General features: G+C 39.4%; 2 protein-coding genes across 3 annotated transcripts in view; one reads left to right on the forward strand and one right to left on the reverse strand.

Annotated features, from left to right (window-relative positions):
• Positions 1-14,418, reverse strand: part of LOC119429077 (cysteine-rich motor neuron 1 protein-like) — an 18,922-nt gene extending 4,504 nt beyond the window's left edge. The window contains exon 1 of the mRNA XM_037696795.1: positions 14,301-14,418. Within this exon, the coding sequence (XP_037552723.1) occupies positions 14,301-14,394 (94 nt within the window). The 5' untranslated portion in view covers positions 14,395-14,418. The remainder of the gene's footprint in view (positions 1-14,300) is intronic.
• Positions 14,419-20,839: 6,421 nt separating this feature from the next.
• Positions 20,840-26,787, forward strand: pjvk (pejvakin). 2 transcript variants are annotated; one of them, XM_037696408.1, is made up of 6 exons: positions 20,840-21,050; positions 24,349-24,544; positions 25,057-25,198; positions 25,370-25,487; positions 26,228-26,371; positions 26,446-26,787. In XM_037696408.1, the coding sequence occupies exons 1-6, from the start codon at positions 20,840-20,842 to the stop codon at positions 26,745-26,747; spliced, it is 1,113 nt and encodes a 370-aa protein (XP_037552336.1). In that variant the 3' UTR covers positions 26,748-26,787. The 2 variants fall into 2 exon arrangements, with proteins under 2 accessions (XP_037552336.1, XP_037552337.1); XM_037696409.1 differs by lacking the exon at positions 26,228-26,371.
• The last annotated feature ends 407 nt before the right edge of the window (positions 26,788-27,194 follow it).

Genomic DNA, 27,194 nt, shown 5'->3' on the forward strand with positions numbered 1-27,194 from the left:
TGTATATATAGCCATATATATCATATGGTATGGTATATATGGCTATGCATACACCATATCATATGGTGTAGCCATACCATATGGTATGGTATATATAGCTATATATACCATACCATATGTTATAGCCATACCATATGTATGGTATATATGGCTATATATACTATATGGTATGGTATAGCCATACCATATGGTATGGAATATATAGCTATATATACCATACCATACCATATGGTATATATAGCCATATATACCATTCAGGTCTCTCTTGTAAATGAGTCCCTGAGGCTCAATGGGACTAACCTGTATAAAAAAACGTTGAGTATATTATGACGGAGCTTTATGGCCATGCTAAGAAATAAAATTAAAAGCTATAAAATTACGAGAATAAAGTCATAGTATTACTAGGATAAAGTTGAATAAAGCCCTAATATTACAAGAATAAAGTTGTACAAGACTTTTTTTTCAGCTCTTGTTTATTTAAAAAAAAAAATTTCCACAAGTCGGATCCACAAATTGACCTGTCACTGAATCCAGTAGGTGTGTCAGCAAATGACCAACCCGAAGCTAAATGAGTCGTAATATTATCCAGACTTCGACACGACAAAGCAGGGTTTACCTCATTTTAACTGTGGTAAAATGAAGAATGTTGAGCATCTTGTTAAGTTATACATTGGTACTAGTTTTACAAATAAGGAGATGGCTAATCTGTTAGCACATCAGCATCAGATTATTCAGTATCAGGACTTTGAACCTGCTTACATTAAGGTGGTACGCTCTGATGGGCTGCAGCAGCTCTCTGCAGGTACGGAGCATTTAGCTTTGGATTGGTCATTTGCTGACACGCCTACTGGATTGATTGACAGGTCGTGTTGTGGATCCGACTCGTGGAAAAAATAAAAATAAATAAACGAGAGCTGTAAAAAAAGTCTTGTACGACTTTATTCTCGTAATATTGACTTTATTCAACTTTATTTTTGTAATTTTATGGCTTTAAAAAAAATCTTAGCATGGCCTTAAAGCTCCGTCGTAATATATTTCTATTCATTTTTAAGCTGAAAAGATAAACCCTGCAAGTCTTTTAAAAGTAGTTTAACATAAACACTGTCAATGATCAACGTTATACCACTGTGAGATTTAATGTAGAAATAGACTGTTGGCTGCCAAAAAACTAAAGGAAAAATACAACCCAAATATCTTTATGAAATAATTCTGGTATGCATGTTTTCTTCGTTTAATGCTAACATGCTTAAACCTCTTTACCATGCATGCAGTCCTTTTAATGCTTCATTCAATCTCCAGTTTCACGTAACAAATTACATTAAAAAGTGGAAAGAGGCAGTGATTTTCTGCAGGAATACACCTTAAATAAGTTACTTGCTCAACTTATTCTTGTGTGACAGATCTTTTTGCACACACAGTTGTTGAGAAGTGAGCTTATATGGTAAAAAATAAAAAAGATTTATGTATTCCCTTAAACAACACGTTTGAAAAACAGCAGTGGGCAGTGGTGTGCACAAAGAAAAGCCTGAAGAGGAAGAGGGTTTCAGGCTGAGACGAAGACAAAGAGCGCCACCAGCTGCTGACTTCAGGAACACAAGCAGACCTGGAAGTTAACCTGGATTACTGGGCTAAACGTGCAATTTACCAGGTTCCATGTGAAGCTGCAGTTCTGCAGCCGAACACACGGGGCAGCATTCGCCCTCTGGGATCTCTGCGGTCCGGCAGTCACCTATGTCCTCACAAACCACGTCCTCACAAAACACTGTCCCCAAATCACACGTACACACCCGACAGGGATCTGGGTTCCATATGTGACCGTGGGGGTGGACTCTGCCCTCCGCTGTGCAGGAATCTTTGTGAAGAAGGACAGCGACTGACATCAGTGTGCAGGGCTGCTTTTAGTCAGATGATACAATCAGGATGTTACATTTACTGCTTTTCAGTTGTGATTCACCGGTTGTAGTGCTACGTTCAAAGTTTTTAACCTGCCTATGGATGTGCGATGTCTTCAGTTCCTTCAAAAACATTGTTTTATTTTAAATCTACATCAGCATACCACCTGCTTTTGTTCTTATGCTACTCTTAACCAGCCTTTAGCGTTTGTAGCTAGCCTTGTAGCTATGGTTCTGTTATTTTTAGCTTTTAGCTAGCCTTTTGCTGCTTTCAGCCACCTTTTTGCTTCTTCATCTTTTAGTAGGCCTTTTGCCATTTTTAGCTAGCATTTTAATACTTTTAGCTAGCCTTTAGCTACTTTCAGCAGTATCTGTTGTTTTCTTTTTAGCTTTTTGCTACTTAAATCTATCTTTTGTTACTTTACATTTAGATAGTTTTTTTAAACTATATTACCTTTTTGCAACTTTACCTTTAGCTAGTCTTTACCTCTTTTTTAGCTTTTAGCTTGCCATTTCAGCTTTTAGCCTTTTTAGCCTTTAGCTTGCCTCAGACTGCTGTTATTACACCGTATTGCTTTACGTTATTAGTGTTTACTGTATTTCTTAGTGTATATCTTAGATCTGTCTTCACTGCTTCTTTTTAAACTTTATATTTTTGCTATTGTTGGATGTAACTGAGACCCTGAGTACATACATCGTTCCACTTCATGTACCACATTTGATGGAAATGACAATAAAGTTGACTTGAACTGTAGAAAAACGTTCAAGACAGACAATGACAAGCACCTGGGGACAGGACACTCAGGAACAGGTGGGAGCATCAGGAGCTACAGACCGCAAGAGGGAGACACGCTAGGGAACACAAATCCTCACACTTTTAGCTTTTAACTGATGTTTTGCTGCTTTTAGTAAATTTAGAATTTAGCTAGCATTTTGCTATTTGTTGCTTCAGCTACCATTTTGTAACATTTATCTTTTGACTAACCTTTTACTACTTTTAGCTTACAGCAAGTGTTTTAATATTATTTGTTAGCTAAAATGTTAAAACATAGGGCAAAAGTTAAGATCGTATTCACACTTACAATAAAGTTTTTTCTACAAAGTATTTTTTTAAATATCTAAACATCCAAAATCACAATATCTTCAATTACAAAAGTAAAACATGTTGAGGGGTTTACTTTCTTTATATAACAATACCCATAATCATATATTATACACTTAATTTTTCATATTTAATTATGAAAGATCCCTATAATGTGATTTCATAGCCCCCGTAAAGTGGACCACACCAACTCTTAAGCATAGTGTTGTTACGTGATCCTCCCTATTATAACTATATATCTGTCTATTCTATTCTATTCTATTCTATTCTATTCTATTCTATTCAGTTTATTTATATAACGCCAAGTCACAACAGAAGTCATCTCAGGGCACTGAACAGAAACATTCATATTTAAAATAACAATTTAACATTATTTATCTGAGGAGCAGACTGCTTTGAATTTAACTTCTTCACAGACTCTCATCTCGAGGAAGAATGAAGGAGACAGTGGAAAGGAAAAACTCCCTCATGAGGAAGAAACCTTTAGTAGAACCAGGCTCAGGACAAGCGGCCATCTGCTTCGACCGGCTGGGTTTGAGAGGAACAAGAAGAAGGAACAGATACACAATGGCAGGTCGAGAATCACATGTCAAGATAGAAATAATATCAAATGAAAACTATTCAGTTTTAACAATTTATTTAAGGAAATGAGGTCAATTTGTCCTCCAGTAGTCTAAGCCTATAGCAGCATAAAAAGCCAACCCTAACTATAGGATTTATCAAAAAGGAAAGTCTTCAGCCCAGTCTTAAAGCTGGACAATGTGTCAGCCTCACAGACAGAAACTGGAAGTTGGTTCCACCAGAGAGGAGCCTGATAACTGAAAGATCTTCCTCCCATTCTGCTTTTGGAAACTCTAGGAACCACAAGTAAACCTACAGTCTGAGAGCAAAATGCTCTGTTAGGAAAATATGGAACAATAAGATCTGTAATATAAGATGGAGCTAGGTCGTTGCGGGCTTTGTAGGTTAGAAGTACAAAGTAAGATTTTGAATTATATTCTGGATTTGACAGGGAGCCAATGGAGAGAAGCTAAAACTGGAGAGATATGAGCTCTCCCACTAACTCCAGTTAAGACTCTGGCAGCAGCATTTTGGATCATCTGAAGACGTTTTAAAGAAGATTTTGGACATCCAGATAAACCATTGTAATAGTCCAGTCTAGACGTGACAAATGCATGAACCAGTTTTTCTGCATCATTTTTAGATCAGATGTTTCTAATGTTAGTGATATTACACAGGTGGAAGAAGGCGGCTCTAGTAACGTTTTTAATGTGGGGGATAAAAGACATGTCCTGATCAAAAATAACACCAAGATTTTTAACATTAGAGCTGGAAGCCAGATTAATACCATCTAAGGAGGGCCAAAGACTGAAAAATGTATTCCTAGAACGCTCAGGTCCAAAAACTAAAACCTCAGTCTTGTCTGTGTTCAAAAGCAGAAAATTTAGGGTCATCCTGGTTTTTATGTCTTTAAGACATGCTTGTAGTCTAAGCAGCTGATTGGATTCATTGGGTTTCATGGTCAAATATAACTGTGTATCATCAGCATAACAATGAACATTTATCCCATTCTGTTTAATAACATTACCTAATGGAAGCATATACAAGGTAAAGAGTATTGGTCCAAGCACTGAACCTTGAGGAACTCCATGACTAGCTTTGGTGTATGATGAATATTCATTATTTACATTTACAAATTGGAATCTATCAGATAAATATGATTTAAACCAATTTAGAGCTGTTCCTGTAATTCCAATATCAAATTCAAGTCTCTGCAATAGAATATTATGATCAACTGTATCAAATGCAGCACTGAGGTCTAACAGGACCAGTATAGACACCTGTCCATTGTCAGAGGCCATGCAAATACCATTAGTAAGGTTCACCAGTACAGATTCAGTGCTGTGGTGAGCTCTAAAACCTGACTGAAACTCTTCAGATTATTTCTTTGCAGATGATCACGTAACTGACCTGCAACTATTTTCTCTGGAATTTTTTTAGATGAAAGTTAGAGTAGATATAGGTCTATAATTGGCTAGGATTCCTGAGTCAAGATTATGTTTCTTAAGTAAAGGTTTAATTACAGCAATCTTAAAGCTCTGTGATACGTAACCGTTTATTAGAGACAAATTAAGCAAATCCAAGACATGGTTATTACGGTAATTAAGGGAAATGCGTCTTTAAATAGCCTGGTTGGGATGAGATCTAGCAGACAAGTTAATGTATCGTCAGTTGAACCTTCAGTCCTGAGTCCTTCTCTAAAAACATTAATATCCACCATAAATCAAGTAGACACCAAGTAAACAATGAGTTTAAAAAGATTTCAGAAATTTGTGGGGGGAATCATTTGACCGTTTCCCATCATGAAGTGTGGTAGCAGAAACACACGTGGTGTATTTTTCTTTACAAAGCCCTAAAGATGGTTTCTTTATTTTTCAGGGGTGCAGAGTAAAAATGTAGGGGTTCTTGAGCACCCCCCCAAAAAGAGGCTAAAATCGCCACCGGAATTAAGAATATATGTTTTTTTAATTTAACGGTTTTCTTCCAGTCGAACTGCAGCCGTTAAACCACATCTATTAACCAACAAAGTCCATGCTCAATAATCCAGGTATACAATCCAACAATTTTCAGTCAGGTCATCTGGACACTGGGGGCGCATCTATTAACCATTTTCTGAGGACCATGTTGCACCAACAAAATGTTATTAAGCTGTTTCAAACCTGCAGTATGTGCAATAAAATAAAGCCGCTTTCAAAATGAGACACTTTAGCCGACGTTCTGTAATTTAAAATCCATAAACTTTACCTCGTTTATCTTCCTTGACAGATGTAGACAAACTGCTGTTAACCTGCAGGGCTCTTTAATCTGCCCGTCTGAGACCAGACTGCGGTCGAACTCGACAGCTCTTGGCTGTGAATTTGTCTTTTAATCGTGTCTGTGTGTAAGTGTGCAATCATCTCTGCGACTGCAACGTCTGTCACCACCTGACATTTTACATAAAAACTGATGAGGCCTGAAGATTTACGTTTGACAAACAGACAAGTTGACAGAAATCACAAGGCGGTGTGTCCGCACACAGACCCGTTTTCTTTACAGACTAACACACAATAACTTAAACACATGCATACATACATTTGTTGTTTTTATGCATTGAAAATGAACTGATTCGAGTTTTAAATGACCAAAGAGTTAGCATAAAATAGGTTTTTATAAGATACAGTACTTCTTTTGGGTCAAACATAAATTCTCTGTAAAAGCTTTTAAGCCTTCAGAAAGAAACAAGTTAGGGTAAGGCAGTATAAATAACTTATGAATTTAAAAGTATATTGTTAAGATGTAATGCATTAAAAACTAACAGGGAGTTTTTTTTAAGTACCTACTGTATAATTGTGTGAATGTTTATGAAGCATTCTGTATGTTTTTAGCACGTTCAGCTCTTTCAGGACAATCCTGCTGTGACTTTTAATATTGGTGCAACTTTAGCTTTTTGTAATATTTAGCCTTTTCTGTCACTTTTTTCTCATAGAAAATGAACTGAGCTTATTTTACCTCCTTCAGATCTTTAGATCTGTTCACAACCTTTTACTGCTCCTTTCACGTTTTGTTCTGCTTCAGCTTCTTTCAGCTTCCTTGTGCAAATTTAAACATTTTTTCAGCTACTTTCAGATGTTTTTTTCAGCTGTTTTGTGCTCCTTTCAGATTCTTTCTGCATTTCAGCGTTTTCTACTATTTCAGCTGATTTTATGCTAATTTGGGCTTTTTCAGCTAATTCTACATTTTTTGCACTCATTTCAACTTTTTTCAGCTTAATTCAGCAGAAATGTGCTCTGTCCACTTCCATCTGGTAATTTAAGCTTCTTTCTGTTTTTTAGCTACTTTTCAGCTGTTTTTTTTGTTTTTTTTATTTTGTTCTAATTTTAGCATTTTGTCAGATAATTTCCACTTTTTCTGCTCATTTTGGCGTTCAGCAAACATGTTCTTTGTACAATCTTCTGCTAATTTAAGCTTGGTCTAACTTTTCAGCCACTTTTTACTAGCTTTGTTAGCTAATTTCAACTGTTTTCAGATAAGTCTAAGTTTTTTGTGGCAATTTCTGCTAATTTCAGCTTGGTATGCTCCTTTCAAAATTTTCAGCTAGTTTCAGCTTTTTCTGCTATTTCAGAGTCAGTCAGAGAGTCAGAGTTTCTTTATTGTCATTCGCTCCTCATGTGGTACATGTGGTGGAGCGAAATTATGTACACGGGGTCCCAGTTACATCCAACAATAAAATGTCTAAGAAAAACAGTAATAACATCTAAGATATGAACTAAGAAAAACATCAACTAAATATACACTAAGCACTCATAACATAAAACATTGAACATCAGCACAAACATGAACATGAGTCTGGGAAAAGATGTGCACGCATGAACACATCAACATTGAAACAGATCAGCAGCAACATGAAACAGATCAGCAGCAACATGATATGGTTTTTCACAGTGATTATTCTAGTTAGAGATTCATGAGTTTAACAGCCTCAGGGTAGAAGCTGTTCCTCAGTCTAGTGGTTCTACACTTAATGCTCCTTAACCTCCTTCCTGAGGGGAGTGGGGCAAAAAGTGTGTGTGCTGGGTGGGTGGGGTCCTTCATGATGCAGGTAGCCCTCTTCCTGCATCTGGAGGTGTAGATGTCTGTGATGGTGGGGAGACTGATTCCAACAGATTTCTGTGCAGCCTTCACCACTTTTCAGCGCCTTTTTAGCTGTTTCTGTGCTAAATTGAGCTTTTTCAGCTAATTCCACATTTTTAGGTCATTACAGCTCTTTCCACTTCTTTCTGGTAGTTTAAGCCTCTTTCTGCCTTTTCAGCTACTTTCTTTTTACAAATTTCAACTTTTTAGCTCATTTCCTAATTTTCGTTCTCATTTCTGCTTAGTTAAACCAAATTCAGCAAATATGCACCATTTCCGATTGTTCGGCTAACTTAGGCTTGTTCTTACATTTCAACTACATTTCAGCGTGCAATAGCTAATTTTAGCTGTTTTTCAACAAGTTTTTTAGCAATAAGCATTCACACTGCATTTTCGCAGGAAATGCAGTTTCTCTAGTTAAGTTTAGATACTGTAAAATACTTAATTATGGTTAATTAAAAATGTTCTTTTTAAATTATATCTAAAATGCATAAGTCAAAGTTAATTAAAATTTAACATTTCCTAAAAAGTCCTTAGTTATAGTTAGATCTTATACCTTTTAAAACACTGCATATTTATAGGAAATAAAAAGCACACGTGTAATGTTAGCTATTTAAAAAGTTGCTAAATATGGTTAACCTTCATAAGGTTTATAAAGCACATGATAATGTTATTAAAAAAATACTGGTAATAGTTTAAAGTGTCATTCATTCATTCAACCTTTATTTTGACAGGTTAATCCCATTGAGCCTTGAGGACTCATTTACAAGAGAGACCTGATTAGTTTATGATTAGGAACTTATGTTATTATATATTATACTTATATATTATGTTAACTTATAGTTAGCTTTTTAAAATGACTCATTAAAGGCTGGGTTTTAAAAAGAGTCTTTATATTTAGTTTTTTAAGATCTTAAAGTCAGTTCAAGTTCAAATTTAGACTTATTTAGATGAGATGTTTATTTTATTTACCTTTTATTTAACCAGATAAATCCCACTGAGATCTTGAATCTCTTTTTCAAGAGAGTTTATATCTGTCGTGAAAAAACTCTTCTGTGATTAGATGAATCAAAATTTGAAACTCATTTTGGAAACCGTAAACTGGGTTCGTCCATGCTGTTATCAGCGCACAGTCTAAAAGCCTGCCTCGCTGATGGTATGGGGATGCATGAGTTATTTAATTGTTAGCGACCTTTGCTTAACCAAACAAATCCCATTGAGGTCACAGATTTCTTTTGCAAGGGAGTCCTGAAGGAAGTCTGAAGCAGCATATTTTGAGACTGTGCGAGGAAACCGGAGTGCCCAGAGAAAACTCGTGCAAACATGAGAAGAACATGTGAACTTCACACAAAAAGACGCCAACTAGGGCTTGGAGCCGTGATGTTTTTGTTATAATGCTACAGTGCTAATCACTAACCCACCGTGTTGCATTTAGTTTAGGGAAGACTTTATGACATAGTTTTATTTAGGATAAGGTTTTAGTTAGTACATGGTTAGAGTAAGGAAAACCATACGGCTTGTATTTTATATTTTACATCTAATGCGCTCTTTGGCAAGTGCATGTAAAAATATCAAACAGTGCTCAGATGACCAAAATTAAACACTCAGTATAAATATATTCCAAAACCATCATAAAAAAGGGCACAACAGAAGAAGAACAGAATAAAGTAAATATAAGCACCTGCTGGCACTAAGGAGCACATCTGAATCTGTTCGTTTTTGCAACATCGCTAAGTACCAATTATGTGGTGGGGCCTCTCCCCAAGAAAACGGGTGTTTTTTAAAAGCTGCAGTTATTTCAGGGAAACCCACAGCGCTGTATTATATGTTAGGCTCGGCTAAAACCTGTGGTTTGACTTGATTTGGGAGAGCAGTGAGATGCCGCACCCGGAGAAACCTCCAGCCTTAAAACCTGCTGCTCCTCAGAAAAAATAAAAAGTAGCTGCAGGTTCATCCACACAGTCAAGATCTGCAAACATTGCAGTAATGTACTGTATTTCTACAAATTTCAGCTGACTTTGTTTGGATTTAATTATATTTAATTATAGCTATTTAGCTATAGCTTATTTAGCAAAAGCTTAGCCACCACAATTGGTATACTGGCTGGTATATACTGGTTATATACTAGTTAATATACTGGTAGCTCAGTAGGTAGAGCTGCCACCTCTCAGCGAGAAGGTTGCCGGTTTAAATCCCGGTCCGGGGGCCTTTTTGGGTGGAGTTTGAATGTTCTCTGCGTGCATGCGTGGGTTTTCTCTGGGTACTCTGGTTTCCTCCCACAGACCAAAAACATGCATGTTAGGCTGGCTGGTAACTCTAAATTGTCCCTAGGTGTGAGTGAGAGAGTGAATGGTTGTTTGTCTCTATGTGGGCCTGTGATGGACTGGAGACCTGTCCAGAGTGTCCCCACCTCTTGCACAGTGATAGCTGGACATGTGACCCCAGCAACCCAAAAAGGAAGAAGCGGGTAAAGATAATGGATGGAAGGATGGATATATATATCTATATATATATATATATGTGTGTATATATATGTTCAACCTGTGCTGTACCTCTGATGATCTCATTCCTAATCTTATCCATCCTTGTCACTCCTAAGAAGAACCTCAACATCTTCATTTCTGCCACTTCCAGTTCTTTCTCCTGCCTTTTTGTCCATGTCTCTGTCTCCAGACCATACAACATAGCTGGTCTCACCACTGTCTTGTAAACTTTTCATTTGACCTTTACTGACACCTTTTTGTCACAAATCACTCCTGAAACTTTTCTTCATCCACTCCATCCTGCCTGGACTCTCTTCTTCATCTCTTTACCACACTCCCCATTTTCCTGGACGGTGGACCCCAAGTACTTGAAGTCCTGCACCTTTGTGACCTTTGCTCCTTGTAGCCTCACTGTTTCACCGGCCTCCCTCTCATTTACACACATGTACCCCATCTCCCTACGGCTGACTTTCATTCCTCTTCTTTCAAGTGTTCCACCCCTCCAAGTTCTCTTCCACCTGTTCACTGTTTTCACCACAGATCACAATGTCATCTGCAAACATTATAGTTCACGGGGATTCCTGCCTGACCTCATCTGTTAGTCGGTCAATCACCAGAGCAAACAAGAAGGGGCTCAGAGTCAATCCTTGATGCACTCCCACCTCCACCTTGAAGCTATCTGTCACTCATACATCTCACCACTGTCCTGCTGTCCTCATACATGTCCTGTACCAGTCTAACATACTTTTCTGCCACTCCAGATTTCCTCATGCAATACCACACCTCCTACCTCAGCACCCTGTTATATGCTTTTTCTAAATCCATATAGACACAATGGAGTTCTTTCTGACCCTCTTTGTACTTCTCCATCAGCATTCTCAAAGCAAAGATGGCATCTGTGGTGCTCTTTATTGGCATGAAACCATCCTGCTGCTCACATCAAATTTAATGCTCAATGATCCAGATAATAATCCAACAATGTTTAGTCAGGTCATCTGGATGGTTTCTTTTTTTGTGGAGACGTTTCGTCCTTCATCCAAAAGACTTCTTCAGTCTGAGGAGCCACAAAACAAACTCGTCTGCTGCTTACAACTTTTCACCTCTCGGCCAAGTCTTGCTTCCACAATTCTCTCCCATATCTTCATTTTGTCGCTCCTCAACTTAATTCCTCTGTAGTTGCTACAACTCTGTACATCACCCTTGTTCTTAAAAATGGGCACCAGCACACTTCTCCATTCATCAGGTATTTTCTCACCCTCAAATGTACCATTGAATATATGAGTCAAAAACCTCACTGCCATCCCTCCAAGACGTTCCCAAACCTCCACTGGTATGTCATCAGATCCTACTTCCTTTCCCTTCTTCATTCTTTTCAGAGCTTTACAGACGTCACCCTCACTAATCTTTCCCACTTCCTGGTCCACAGTTTCTATGACTTCTACTCTTCTTCTCTTTCATTCTCTTCATTCATTAACTCCTCAAAGTACTCCTTCCATCTCCCCATCACACTCTCCACACTTGTTAGAACATTACCATTCCTATCTTTAACAAGCCTAACCTGCTGCACATCCTTAGCAGTCTCCTCTCTTCAGTCCTCTCACTGTCATATTTCTTCTTGGCTAACCTCTATTTGAATAGCGTCCTGCACTTCTCTATTCCACCACCAGGTTTCTTTATCATCCATTCTCTGTCCAGATGACACACCAAGTACCTTCCTACTTGTCTCTCTAATTACTGTTGCTGTAGTAGTCCAGTCATTTGGAAGCTCTTTCTTATCACCCAGAGCCTTTAGCAGCTCCTCTCTGAATTTTTCACATTCTTCCTTCTTCATCTTCCTTCTATTTGATCTGATTTTACTCTTTTTCTTTTCTTCACAACAACAGTCATTCTACACACAACCATCCGATGCTGTCTGGCCATGCTCTCCCCTGCCACAACCTTACAGTCTCCAATCTTCCTCAGGTTTCCTCTTCTACACAGAATGAAGTCAACCTGTGTACTTCTTCCTCCACTCTGATAAGTCACTCTATGTTCCTCCCTCTTTTGGAAATAGATATTGACTACAGCTATTTCCATGCTCTTGGCAAAATCCACCACCATCTATCCTTCCTGGTTTCTTTCCTTGACACCAAACCTACCCATCACTTCCTCATCCCCTCTGTTTCCTTCACCAACATGTCCATTCAGGTCTGCTCTGATCACCACTCTCTCCTCCCTAGGAATACTCTCCATCACTTCATCCAGATCCTTTCAAAATGTATATTTCTCCTCTGTGTCACATCCAACCTGTGGAGCATAACCACTGACAACATTTAGCATCAGACCTTCTACTTCTACCTTCAGGCACATCACCCTATCTGACACTCTTTTCACCTCTACTACATTATTTGCCAACTCCTCCTTCAGGAGCACCCCTACTCCATTTCTCTTTCTATCCACACCATGGTAAAACAGTTTGAACCCTGCTCCAGTGCTACGAGCCTTGCTGCCCTTCCATTTGGTCTCTTGGACACATAAAACATCTACCTTCCTTCTCTGCATCATGCCAGCCAGCTCTCTATCTTTGCCTGTCATTGTCCCCACATTTAAAGTTGCCGCCCTCAGTCCTACATTCTTAACTTTCTTCTTTTCCCTCTGTCTCCTGACACGTTTCTCTCCACTCTTCAACTAACAGTAGAACAATTTTCGCCGGCACCCTGTTTGTCAAAAGCATCAGTGGCGGCCATTGTTAACCCGGGCCTCAGTTGATCCAGTGTGGTGTTGCTTAGATGAACTTGCATATTAGTTTTGGAAAAAAGTGTTTTACGTCGGATGCCCTTCCTGATACCAACCTCACCATTTACCCCGGCTGTTTTTATTTTTGTTTTTATATCAGTTCTGGAAAATACCGTAATCAGAAAACAAAAACTAAGTCATAAATCTAATAAACCTGATGTTGTAATGTTTAAATAAATATCCAACTGTATGAATCTATAAACAGAAAAAAATATTGATGTTAAACTTTGATATGAAGATTATACGTTTTGATTTTGAATACAGATGAAAACACAAAATTACAGGTTAAGACTTCCCGTAGCGATGTGAACACAGCAGTTGTTTATGCCATTTTATATTTTGTTCATTTTTTTCATACTGTCATGTCTACAAGCACGATAAATCTTTACAATTCTGGCTTAAACATGATGCATTAAACAGACAAAAACTGGAAAAAAAACATGACTTCCTCATCCATTGCTGTACTTAAACACACTGGATTAGGACCCAAAACATCTGGTGCATGTCTATAAATAGTTTCCTGCTCCTCCTTTGCAGCAAGAACGCTTCAGTGGAGGTGAAGTTGGATAAAAGCAAGAGCAGCATATTTTCGTATCCAGCATCTTCTCACATTGGGTGTGTCTTGTCTGCATCTGGCCCCGAGTCTGACCAAAATTAGTGGCCTGCTTTTGTCCATCCCATCCACAAGGCCACATCATTATAGCCATGGCATCTACAACCCCATCATTCAGCCTCAGCTCTGCACTGAAATAGACCGTCCAGCCGTGCGTGCTCTTTAGAGTTAGCCGAACCGTTTAAAGAACACACTACTTCTGAATTTTACATATTAGAGAACCAAACATTACCAGAAATTTGAGATTGTTTGTCACTTTAGACTCGATATCGGACACCAACATCACTCTGGTGTCAAATCAAACTCACATTTTGAATTAGATGTTGAGAAACTGCCAATTTTGACAAATGTGCTGCCATAATATAACATTTTGGTCATCTAGTGGCTGTGAGCAGCTTCATCAACTCTGAATATTGTGTATAATTGTCTAAATAAGACCCTCTGGTCTCAACTTCAGGTGTGATTAAATGCTAACCACATAAACTAGTGACTGTGGTTCGAGAGCTGGGAGGCGTAAATATAAGTTACACCATAAAAGTATATATGCAATAAAAACATTTCAAGAAAACAATGAGAAAAAGAGTTCCGAAAATACACAAGTTTTCACTGGCTTTGATTTCTCAGTCACGAAGACGGCAAATGTCAAGAGACAAAGATAAAAATATAAGCCCACAGAAGCAAAGTAATTTTTTATTCTTACTTAAACATCAAACATTAACACAATAATCCAATTTAGTGGTTATAGCAGGGAATCGGACACTCACCTTTCTTGTTACCGTCTTGGCAGGTCACGGCAATCACCTGAGCCAAGGTGATGGCGAGGCATATTGTAATCCTAGAGCAAACTTGGAAACCCATGTCTGCATGTCAGACATGCAGCGCCCTCACAAACTGTTGTTGCAAAGCAGACGAGGAAGCCCGAGACAAGCCCAACCCTGAGCTACAGCGTTCAGGCTGGAAAATCCAAATGTCCCAGAGTGCAACAGGCTCCTGGATGAGCAATTATTGCAAACTGAAACAAGCGCCCACTCCAACCCCCCCTCACCAAGACCTCCCTGGTACTTTCAACTTTCCTCCCTCCCTCTCATCTGCTCTCTCATAATTTCTTCTTCTTTTATTCCAAGGCCAACCTTCTCCTCGAGCGTCTGCAATAGCCTTAAACGATGGCACTAATTAGAGGCTGCATTAAAATTGTCCTGATTAAAAAAAAAAAAAGAAGGAATGGATGATGTTTCTAAAACCACTTCAAAGCAAAAGTAGATTTTTTTTTTTTAAGTAATATTTTTGCCTTTACTTGATGTACACAGACTTTTGATGGAGATTAATTATAAGTCACCTTGACGTCTTGAAAGTCTTAGAACAATTGCGTGAAGGTAGTTCCTTCTTTCAAATTTTAATCGAATTAATGTCAAATGTAGAATAAAATGAATTATCCTTAAGGCTCTGTCCATACTAGCTGGGTATTTTAAAAAGTAAACCCCACTTCATGCTCGGCCAGTATTGCTTCGTGCATTGAATACACTCAAGAATCCAACATTAGCATAAATTTACCAATTTGTTTACATCTGGCAGAATTTGACCTGGCTCTGACGCCAATTAACTGTGGTTTTGTGAAAACAAGGGTCATTACTGAGAGGAAATATTTAAGCGTCAAATAAAAGGTAAGCTCCAATTGTTTTGGGATAATCGCTTGTTTATTGCATTTTGATGTGTCATGATTCTGGACAGTATCGCCAAGACCGGCACAAGTTTTATTTTACAGAATTATTCAGAACTTTGATAGTTTTTTTCTTCATGTGCTAGAACATCCATTTTGAGTTCAGTTTAACTCAAAATATACACATTAGGCCTAAGACAGTATCTCTCTGGACTGACGGAGATAAGTTGGTGAACGGCATTTGCAAGAACGTATAGAAAATGTTGGATGCGTGCTTGTTTTCTTCGAGTGAGTTGCACAGAATAGCAGATACATTTTGATGTGTTCTCTCTTGTTCTCGCAGAAGAGTTCCAGAGTCGCTGGCGTCTCAGATCCTTCTCAGTTTTGTTGCGGACATCTCAAATCTTTCGGAATTTAGTTTCTGTAAATTGCATTTCATTAGGCTTGGCAACAAGTTGGTGTATAGCCTTTGTTCAAGTTCAAGTTTCTTTATTGTCGTTCGCGTCACATGTGGTACATGAGGTGGAACGAAATTGTGTACTCAAGGTCCCAGTTGCATCCAAAAAATAGAAAAATATAAATTATAAAAAGAAACAGTATACAAGGATCTAAGATACACGCTAAACGAACGTATATCTTAGATCCTTGCTTTGCAAGGGATCCTGCAAAATGTCATGTGACATTTTCAAGGGTTTTGAATTCCCTCACGAGTCACAGATGCATTTAGTCTTGTTGCTTCAATTTTGAACATGTTCATCACCCTGGACAGGTTCCCAGTCCGTTACTGGGATGCTTAGAGATAAACAGCCATTCACACTCTCACTCACACCTAGAGACAATTTGGAGTTACCAATCAGCCTAACATGCATTCCTTCCTTTATTCCTGATGCATCCTTACATTTCTATGTCGATGACACAGTTGTTTATTGTTGAGCTAAAACAGTTGCTAAGGTTTTCCATCTTTTAGAGTCTGCATTCAGTATCATCCAGCCAGATTTGTTCCACCTCAAACTGGTGCTAAATGCTGATAAAACCAAAGGGATGTTGTTTTCAAACAGGACGCTGGTATTAGCAGTCCTTCCTTCTAGCTCATCTACGAATGGTTTTCCTGTTGAGTTTGTCGATTCTTACAAATACTTGGAAATCTTGGTCGATGCACATCTCTCTTTCTCCTTTAAGCCTCATGTCGACTTGGTAAAGAAATAGAAAGTAAAATTGGGTTTCTTTTTCAGAAATAGATCTAGTCTGACTCTGAATGCTAGGAAACACCTTGTAACAGCTACTTTCCTTCCCTCCATTGACTACGGTGACATTATTTACATGAATTATCCTACAAGAACTCTGCAGATGTTGGACGCAGTCTATCATGGTGCATTAAGATTCATAACTGGCTGTGATTATCGTACCCATCACTGCACCCTGTATTCACTGGTTAACTGGACACCATTAACTTCACGTAGACTCTCTCACTGGTACATTTTCATCTTTAAATCACTTCTTCGCCTGTTGCCTTCATACATCTCCTCCTACATGTCTCGTTAGTGCAGTTACAGCGTGCGCTCTCAGGACATCATTACCTGCAGTGTAAATGAGTCCTCATGACTCAGTGAGTATAAATAAAAGATTAATGAAAAAAAAAGCACGTTTTTGGTCTGTGGTACGAAACCGGGAGAAAACTGACGTGTGCACTGGAGAACAAGTAAACTCCACCCAGAGGAGGCGATCTTGCAATCTTCTCACCGTAACGTGGCGACTCTAACCACTGCAGCAGTGTCCAATTTTGAAGCCACTATGTTTAAATAATTCAAAGAGCTTTTCCTGGAATTAGTAGCAATATGAACTTTTTCATGTGTAATATTGAAATGTTTGGCTATATCTTTCTGCTTGTAATTGGTTGTTGAACCAGACAACATTCAGCTTGCTGACCTAAATCTATACACTCCAGCCTGAGCAGTTTACAGCGTGTTGAAAACGTCCATTTGATGTGTTTTCCAGGACAGAAATGTGCCAGGTCTATACATCAAGCAGGCTGTCTGTGATGTCCCAGAGGCAGACAACACAACAAACAGAAGGACTCATCTACCGCCACACAGGTTCCTCTTCATTAGAGACCGTAGCTTCCGTTGGGTTGCTGAATCTTTTTGAATGCAATATTTTTCTCAGTGGATGAGGTAAAATTAGTTTGTTTCCTTTGCTGAACAAGTCAGGAAGTCTTCCCTGTGCTTGAAGGACAGACTGATTTCTCATTAAGGAAACAGAACGAACTGCTCTGGGACAGGGACGACAGATGGGAAGACAGTTCCTGTGTCTGACAAGAGCTCATCTTTGTGTTTTTTTTGTTTTTTTTTTACTGTAATGTATTAGTATTCTGAGAGCCTATCTTTTTAACTTGAAGTTATAAAGAATAAATGCTAATAAACATTCAAATTAATTTTAAAGCTTGATGCACAAACGACATTCTGCTGACCCCTAAAGTTAGTGTACAAATATATTAATGTATTTTGTTTTTACATTTTACACATTGTTTTACCTTTTATTCAACTGGTTATCCTATGTTTTTTTATTAGGGATGGGGCTGATCCTGTATCTGTATCGGGCTCCGATACCAGCATAATTTACGTATCGGATTTTTCCGATGCATGATGCATGTCTGTGTTTGATGAAACGTCTCCTCATGTGATTCCCTGCCGGCTGCTCTGCACGTTGGCTTCAAACTATGGAATGGATTTCCTGAACTGAGGCGTGCTTCATGAGCCCAGAGTAATAAGACCCGCCTCACATTCAGGAAATCCATTTCATAGTTTGCAGCCAGCTACAACGTGCGGTAGCACCGTGGCTAACAGCTAAAAAACTTTTCATCGAAACATGTCTGCTGTGTGGAAGTATTTTACACTAGAAACACCACAAAGCAATGCAGCAACGTGCAATGTTGGCAGAGCCATAGCACCACATTAAACCACGGTAAAGTTAGTTTTACGTTGGACATTCAAGCTTCGGGGCTTCAGCGGTGCACTCCTCTTGCTCAAACCAAAGCAGGCAGCCTGACCCCGGCCAGCCACGCCCAATCCGCCCCGCTCAATCTGCCCGTCTCTGAGGAGGGGCAGACTGAGCGCGGCTGACTGAAATCAGGCTGCCTGCTTCGGACTGAACGAGAAAAAGACATCGCTGAAGCCACGGAGCTCAAATGTTTACCGAGAAGTTGCTAAACTTCATCGTAATTAATGATCAACCACTATCAGTTGTAGAAAACAAAGGATTTCACAGCTTGATACTTGCAGCCACGATATAGTTTACCCTCCAGGAGATATTTATCAGTACATCAGTAGACAATCATAAAAAAGCATATGAATTGAAAATTACAAGAAAATTATATTTATAAAAAAACTAAACAAAAACTGCTACATTATAAAGCGATGTAAAATACTAAAAACAGGAATATGTCTGTGTTGGTTTATGCCATGAACTTAGCAGATGTTTCTGAGGAGCAGACTGCTTTGAGTTTTCACTTTGCCACAGTCTCCCATCCTAAGCGAGCACAGATGCAACAGTGGAAAGGAAAAACTCCCTCATGAGGAAGAAACCTTTAGCAGAACCAGGCTCAGGACAAGCGGTCATCTGCTTTGACCGGCTGGGTTTGAGAGGAACAGGAGAAACGAACACAAAACGGCAGATCCAGGATGGAGATCTTCAGGGGTTTTTTTTATAGGACGAAAGACAAATAGACAGAATCACAAGTTAGGAAAGAATAATTACAAACACAAACTATTCATTTGATGAAATGAGGTCAATGTGTCCTCCAATAGTCTAAGGTTATAGCAGCATAGGATAAGGAATAGGTCAGAAAACCAAGCCGACTAACTATAGGATTTATCAAAAAGGAGAGTCGCCCTGTCTTTAAACTGGACAATGTGTCAGTCTTACGGACAGAAACTGGAAGTTGGTTCCACAAGAGAGGAGCCTGATAACTGAAAGATCTTCCTCCCATTCTGCTTTTGGAAACGCTAGGAACTGCGAGTAAGCCTGCAGTCTGAGAATGAAGTGGTTTGTTAGGAAAATATGGAAAAATAAGATCTAGAACATAAGATGGAGCTAGGTTGTTGAGAGCTTTGTAGGTTAGAAGATTTTGAATTTAATTCTGAATTTGACAGGGAGCCGATGGAGAGAAACTAAAACTGGAGAGATATGATTTCTCCTAACTCCAGTTAAGACTCTGGCAGCATAACAACCCAACCCTAACTGTAGGATTTATCAAATAGGAAAGTCTTAAATATATTTATTTAATCTATCTATTTATTTTACTTGTATTTAATCTATCTCGTAATCAACGTGTGGCGTGGAGGCTGCACAGCTGCAGAAAGAAAAGTTTTGCAGAGAGTGGTGAAGGCTGCACAGAAGTCTTTTGGAGTCAGCCTCCCCACCATCACAGACATCTACACCTTTAGATGCAAGAAGAGGGCCACCTGCATCATGTAGGACCCCACTCACCCAGCACACTCACTTTTTATCCCGCTCCCCTCAGGATGGAGGTTGAGGAGCATTATGTGTAGCACCACTAGACTGAGGAACAGCTTCTACCCTGAGGCTGTTAGCAGCACAAACATGAGTCTGTGTGAGCAGATGAAAAACGCATGAACACAGCAACGTGAAACAGCTGTTCGTCGTATTGTGTTTATGCTACTAGTGCTTAGTGTATTTTTAGTTAACATTTTTCTTAGTTCATATCTTAGATCTTATTACTGTTTTTCTTTTACATTTTATACTTTTGTTGTATGTAACTGGGACTCTGTGTACACAATTTTGTTCCACCACATGTACCACATGTGGTGTGAATGACAAATAACCTTGAATATTACTTTAATATATACAACCAGAGTGGAATGTGGAGGTATTCTTTTATTTCACATGTTAGCTTTTTTTTTTTTTAGAGATGGGAACTACACTAAATTAGCAGCCGCAACAGCTAGCTGTTTCTTCATTAGCTTGTGGCTAACAGGTTAGCAACCAGCTGAACACAATATGATGAATAAAAGTGGTATAATATGCCATTTTAAGTCTTTAGTCATACATTTGAGCTATTATAAGAGCTTTCTTGCGTGGAAGAGCAAATTACAGAGGAAACTAAAATGCAGTTCAGGCTATTTATAGTTGTAAAAACTAGGTGGCAGCATAACCGCAGGAGCTATGCCAGCAGGACACACAGATTGTGGAGACAACTGCAGTACTTGGATAAGTGGACTTTATTAAAAATAAACTACAAAGACACTCTCAAAAATGAATAAAACAAAACAAGCACGCACAAACTGTTTTGCCTTTAAATAACTACAAAAGCTTTCTTTTAAAGCAGCCGTTTCACGTGTTCCTGCAATATGGTCAAAGTTGTGGTTTTAAAATGTCGACTAAACCATTGACTAAAGAAAAATAAAAAAATTTCAATGTTGTCATGTGACCGGAAGCTGCAGGCCAACAGCCATCTATTAGGTGTAACACACACCTTGTCCCATATTCCCTTACACATCACCTGCATTATTTATGATTTCACAAGTCTGAAAGAACACTCCTGAGTTATCCTTCTCAGTGAGAGGAGTCAGACAAGCGCTGACCTCCCTTTGAAAATTTTGGTTATTTCTTTTAGATAAACTGTTTGAAATGTTCGCCGCAGCCACTAAGAATTTTGTGAAGCAGGTTGGAGACACGGGGAGGCTGATCCCAGTCCCCAGCTTGAGCGAGGCTGATCGCTACCAGCCCCTCAGCCTGGTCACCAGGAAGAGGAAGAGGCATTTCTGGAAGAAGAACAAGCACGCCTCGACGCCGTTCTCGCTGAAAGACATCCTGGTGGGGGATAAAGAGATCACAGCAGGTAAAATGAAGACGAAATAAATTCAACTGTTGAATTTCAAGTTTGAACATTTGATTTGAGGAAAGTTGCGAAACGAAAACCTTAAATGTTCTAAATATTTTTCCACAACTGCACATAGGTACACAGTTGTACCCAAAGTTTGGTCCTAATCTAATTATTGCTGCTTCATATTGTATTCTGCGGACCTGCCTTGGTTTCCTCATTAGATGAAAAATATGTCCAAATGATCTTGATCTGATCTAAACCAGAACATCTATCATTACAAATGGCACATCTAGAGTTCTACTTTCATTCGACCTTTATTTAGACAGGTTAATCCCATTGAGCCTCGGGGACCCATTTACAAGAGAGACCTGATTTTAACAAAGAGTGATGACAACAGTAGACAATCCTTAAAAGCATGCAATTTGGAAATATTTTTTGTTAAATTCTTTCTTGCGTAATTGTTATAGGTGATATGTGCTGTTGTATGGTAATACAAGCGGTATGTCCCCCACCCCTGAGGGATTTGAATAATAATAGTCCATTAATCCATCCATTATCTTTACCCGCTTCTTGGAAAAAAACAAGTTAGCTGGTTCTACAGACCCTGGAGGCCATCTTAGCACAAGCAAACTGTTTTTTTTTTCTTCACTATGGGGTATGCTGTTTGGGCAGCACAGTGGCGCAACTGGTAGAGCTGCTGCCTCTCAGCGAGCAGGTCCTTGGTTCAAACCCTGGTCCAGGGGCCTTCTGGGTGGAGTTTGCATGTTCTCTCCGTGCATGCATGGGTTTTCTCCGGGTACTCCGGTTTCCTCCCATAGACCAAAAACATGCATGTTAGGCTGATTGGTAACTCTAAATTGTCCCTAGGTGTGAGTGAGAGAGTGAGTGGTTGTTTGTCTCGTTTGTCTCTAAGTGTCCCTATGATGGACTGGAGACCTGTCCAGGGTGTACCCCGCCCCTCGCACAGTGATTGCTGGACATGGGCACCAGCGACCCCCGTGACCCAAAATGGAATAAGTGGGTAAAGATAATGGATGGTTGGATGGTATGCTGTTTGTGGGAATCAGTTTTGTTTGGTGGCTTCTCAGATTGATGAAGTCCTTTGGATGAAGGACAAAATGTCTCAGCACAAAAAAAAAAGAAACCATCCAGATTACAACAAAGTCCATGCTCAATAATCCAGGTATACAATCCAACATTTTTCAGTCAGGTCATCTGGACAGTTTCTTTTTTTGTGCTGAAACGTTTTGCCTTCGATCCAGAAGGCTTCACATATTGTCCTATCAGGACATCCAGATTATCTGACTGAACATTGTTGGATTAGATATGCAATGTTTAGACCAAGACATTCTCATAAATTGATTTTGTGTCTCCCCGCCCCAAAAAAAAATCATTTTGTTTTTCTTTCATGTTTTGTTGAAACTTCTAAGAAATTTTCTGAAATGTTGGTAAAGGGTTTTGCAACCCTTTTTTATTTATTTATTTATTTATTTATTTATTTATTTATTTATTTATTTATTTATTTATTTATTTGTTTATTTATTTATTCATTTAATCAAAAATATCACCTGTCCTTTTGTAGTAGTTTATTGTCAGCTGGTTCTGCATCTTTTGAGCAGTTTACTGCTAACAGCTATGCTAGCTGTAAGAACTGCTTCTTGTTTTTGTTCAGCTCTCTGCTGCCAAATAGATTGAATGTTTTGTGAATTTTTGAGAGAGTTATCCGTCTCTTCTAACAGCAAACATTTAATGACACATATCTTATAAGAAATGCGTTTGCTTAACTCACACAGTAATATTCTGTAAACAAAACGTCTTTACAGATTTATGAAACAGAAGTTTGAAAACAAACTTGGACATATTTCAATATTGTACTAAAATTTGTGAACATTTTAGTTATGTAGTAGAAAAATTATTTTAACTTTATTATCATTGTACCGAGGTACAGCGAGATTATGTTCGTATAGTCGTCCGAAAGATGGGCGGAGTGCACGTTGCTACTGCTACAAGAACGCAACCCCTTATTCTTTATCAGAATACCTTTTTAGATAGAAAACGGTGAAAGGCCATGAGTATGGATGATGGTATTACAAAAAAGATTTCTTCGCATCTTGTCCTATCAGGACATGATTTGAGACATCAAAAATCCTCACAGCAAACACATTTATAAACACAATTATGTATGCATTTGACGTCAAGATGTTGAGATTTGTCCATGAAGCACTTTCAGATAGGCCATAGTCCTGATACGATGTTGTTCAGCCGGCATTTCTGATAAGCCTGCACGTGGGAACGACACACTAAGCTTTTTCCTTAGTTTACCCATATCCCAAGAGAAATTTGATAGTCAGCCTGCATCCGAGGCCAAACGGGGGAGTCAGATTCAGATAAGCCATAATTGTTGATTTTCTTCAGGCAGACTGTTTTTTCTTGTCAGCCTTGAGTCCTGCTGGAACTTTCCAGATCCAAAATGGCCAGCTTCATGGGCATTCCACTGATCCCTGCTATGAGCCTTCTTCAAGGTTGACTCCGACATGCTGGCGAGTCCTAGAATCCGCAGGTGGCATGCGATTCTCACAAATCTCTTCCATCTTATGGTTTAGCTCGTAAATCAGTTGATTTAGAGTACTCGTAGCATGAACCAAACCTTCGCACAGACTTGGCTGTTTTGTCATGGCCGAAACTGCTGCAGATGTCTTCTTCAAAAGTTGATAACATAGAGACCTGCCAATGCCAAAAAGCAGAAGCCCTGCTATCATGTATCCAAATATATAAACATCTTCAGTGTCCTCCTGAGACAGAACTGAAAGACACATCAGCTGCCAAACTCCCCACGGATCCCTGCTGTATCCTGCAGCGTGAGTCTCGGCAGGACATGAGGGCTCTCCAGGACCCTGTTGTTTTGTTGAAATATTTTGTCAATTGCGTTGAAAGTCCAGCTCACCAGATCCATAATTGTATTTTTTCGTTCGGAAAATGTGTACCAGGAGCTACAAGAGACACACAGAGAGCAAAAAGCAGGAAGAAGAGGAGGACAAGGGAGGGAGAATAGAAGGCGTCTGTCTTTAGCAAGAGCGAGGCAGAACTAAATTATAATTTACTATATCTAACAGCTGGGAAAGTTCATAACATATTTTTGTCCTCACTGAATTGTTAGTATATACTTTGGATCTAATTGTATAGTTTCAAATAAAATGTCATTATAGACTGATTTAAATAATCTGCGATACTGCAACATTTGGTATATTGTTTTTACAATAGAAGAAGCATTTCCTCAATTTCATCTGAATTTGATTATTTTTTTCTTTCCCAGGAGTGTCCTCTTATCAGCTCCTCAACTATGAGGATAAGTCCGACGTAGCCCTAGACGGACGGTTAGGTAACCACATCATGAACGATGTGGGCTTCAACATCAGTGGCTCCGACTCTGTGGCCGTCAAAGCCTCTTTTGGCATCGTGACCAAACACGAGCTGGAGGTGCCTACGTTGCTGCGTGAACTTAACTCCAGGTTAGTATCATATCGTCGACATACACTTTGACAGCTGCTCAGAGGACACTAATGGTCATTTACCGGGAGCCAAAACTCGATTAGATAAAGTGTTGTGGATAATGCTCGACTATGTTTGAACTCGGGAGAGTTTTTAAATAGTTATTTTTAGGTGAATGGGAAGTTCTCTGATGACTGTGGGAAGTAGGGGTGCAAAGGGTCCAGCAGCACCTCTTGTGGATGCCAGAGCACATGCTTGTCCAAATACATAAGTTTAAGAATTTGTTAAAATGATAAAAATATAAAAGTAAAAAAATATGTGCATTCCAATATTATTTTAGACTGGTACTGACAATAGTTTGACCTTTATCCTTAGACATCTTGGTGACATAGAGAAGGTGAGAACAGGGGGGTTCCCTGTAAGGATGAATAAATGATTGTCATTCAACACTGGTGCTCAGACAGGGACTACACGTATTGATATAATACCAGAGAGAAAATACAGCCTGCAGTTGTTAATTTGTCCTTCCCAGGAAAGTGGACCTGGATCACTGCCTGGTTCGACAGTCTAAGGACAGTGGACGAACCGTCCTCTGCGTTGTTGTAGAGAGTATCCGAACTACACGTCAGTGCTCTCTAACTGTGCACGCTGGCATGAGAGGGACAACCATGAGGGTAAAAACCACATATTTATACTTCTCATCAAAGTATAAATGTCACCAACAGATTGTATTTTCTCAACAAGAGTGCCCTAAAATATTAAAAGTTATAAAACACACTGTGTTTTACGGGTATTTAAAAGTGTTCATACTATTTTATATCACTCAGCTTTCTGCTCTGCTGCAGTTTCAGATCGATGACGGCAGAAACCCCAAAGGTCGAGACAAAGCCATCGTTATTCCGGCTCATACCACCATTGCCTTCGGCATCTGCGAGCTTTTTGTCCGACTGGATGGACGTCTTGGTAGGAGGACCACCTAAGAGATTGCTCTGTTGCAAGCAGAACTCATGGCTTGTAAATTTGACCAATTTTACTAAATGTACCATGTGTTTACATTGGCACTATCCATATGGTTGGTTTCATTCATTCTTATTTTAAATCTCACCCTGTCAAATTTGAAAAACCTGAAAATGGATCATTCCACCTCTAATTTTTCAGTTTATGGACAAAATTGATAATCCCACACAATCCCGAAGAGTTCATTCCTGTTTTTGCATGTTAACAATCCAAACCAACAGATGAAAGAGAAAGTTGAGAGACTTGATAAACCATTCTCATAAAAGTAGAACATTAAACCCACAGATATTCTGATAAAAAATATACATCCTCTGGTGGGCCTTCTTACATGTGCATCAAAGGTCAGTTTGTCATCAAGAACAGTTCCCAGATGTTCATACTGATGCGCCACCTCAACAGCTTCATGGTTAATGACCACAGGAGTGGCAATTGAAGAGTCTTTTCTAAAATCATTGACCTTCTCCTTTGTCTAACGTTTAAGAGAGCAATGATTTGCATTTGCTTTCAGTTTACCAAAAATGAATAAATAGAAAGAGCAACTTTTGAAAGCTTGGCTCTCAGCACTTCTTGTATGAATTGTAAAAACTCATTACGTAAGAAGCAAAACCTCCAAGAAACATAAAGACCAAGCCAAGACGGCCCCCATCACCCCTCAGGATGTCTTCTGAGCTGTCCTTGTCTTTCAGATATTTGTGTAGCTCCAGAGTCTCAGGGGGGATTTGAGCGAGAGCAGATCAGAGAGCAGCTGGGGGGTATGATTGGTCGTTTCTCTATGGGTCGTCTGCGCCGCTTCCTGTCCGGGATCATCTATGGAAACCCCTTCAGAGCAGGTACCATCGTACATTGTACTTTGGCTGCCATTTTGTTTAGTTTTTTCATGTTGCTCATACCTAACCCTGTGCAGACGACCGAACATTCGAGGCGCTCACGCACTCCGACACCTACATGGACGACATGGCGACTGACTACTACGAGAAGGCTGCCAGCATGACGGACGTGTCCACCGCCTACCTGAGAGAAAGCTCCCACACGCGGGTCAACCTCCTCAAACACAACATCCCCAAAGGTCCCTGCGCGCTGTGCGGCATGGGCAACCAACGGCGGGAAACTGTTTACGGCTGTCTGGAGTGCTCCACGGGGGGACAGAAATACGTCCGGCTGCACGTTGTTCCCTGTTTTGATCTCTGGCACAAAACTCTGAGGTGAAAAATACAAATTTTTAAAATGAGAGCAGAGACTGGACCGATAGCAGAGATTAATTGCGCCATTACCTCAGAAGAAGCCAATTATCCCAGGAGAAGATGCAAACGTGAAGCTGTTTTCTCACTTTGTATCATTTTCTGTTTAACTTTGGCAGCGGCCCATTGTGACACGCGTGTTGCGTTTGCACCGTAGCTGCCAGCAGATTATTAATTCATCGAGGGATCGTGCAAAGGTCAGAGAGGAAACAACGAGAAACAACGGCTTGTTTTTTTGCTCCGTTTCAAATGTGTAGATATATAGTTCTTGTTTTTAACCGTGTCACTTGAATTTGTCTTTGCTTTGATGTCTTAGTATGCTCAAATGGGATTAAACGTGAATTAATGTTGGGACAAGCCCTTCTATACTCTACAGGGTTACTGTTTGTGAACACAAAGAACCAAAAAAAGGCTT

This window comes from Nematolebias whitei, chromosome 23 (assembly GCF_014905685.2).
Source record: "Nematolebias whitei isolate Nwh7 chromosome 23, NemWhi1, whole genome shotgun sequence".
NCBI classification, from domain to species: Eukaryota; Metazoa; Chordata; class Actinopteri; order Cyprinodontiformes; family Rivulidae; genus Nematolebias; species Nematolebias whitei.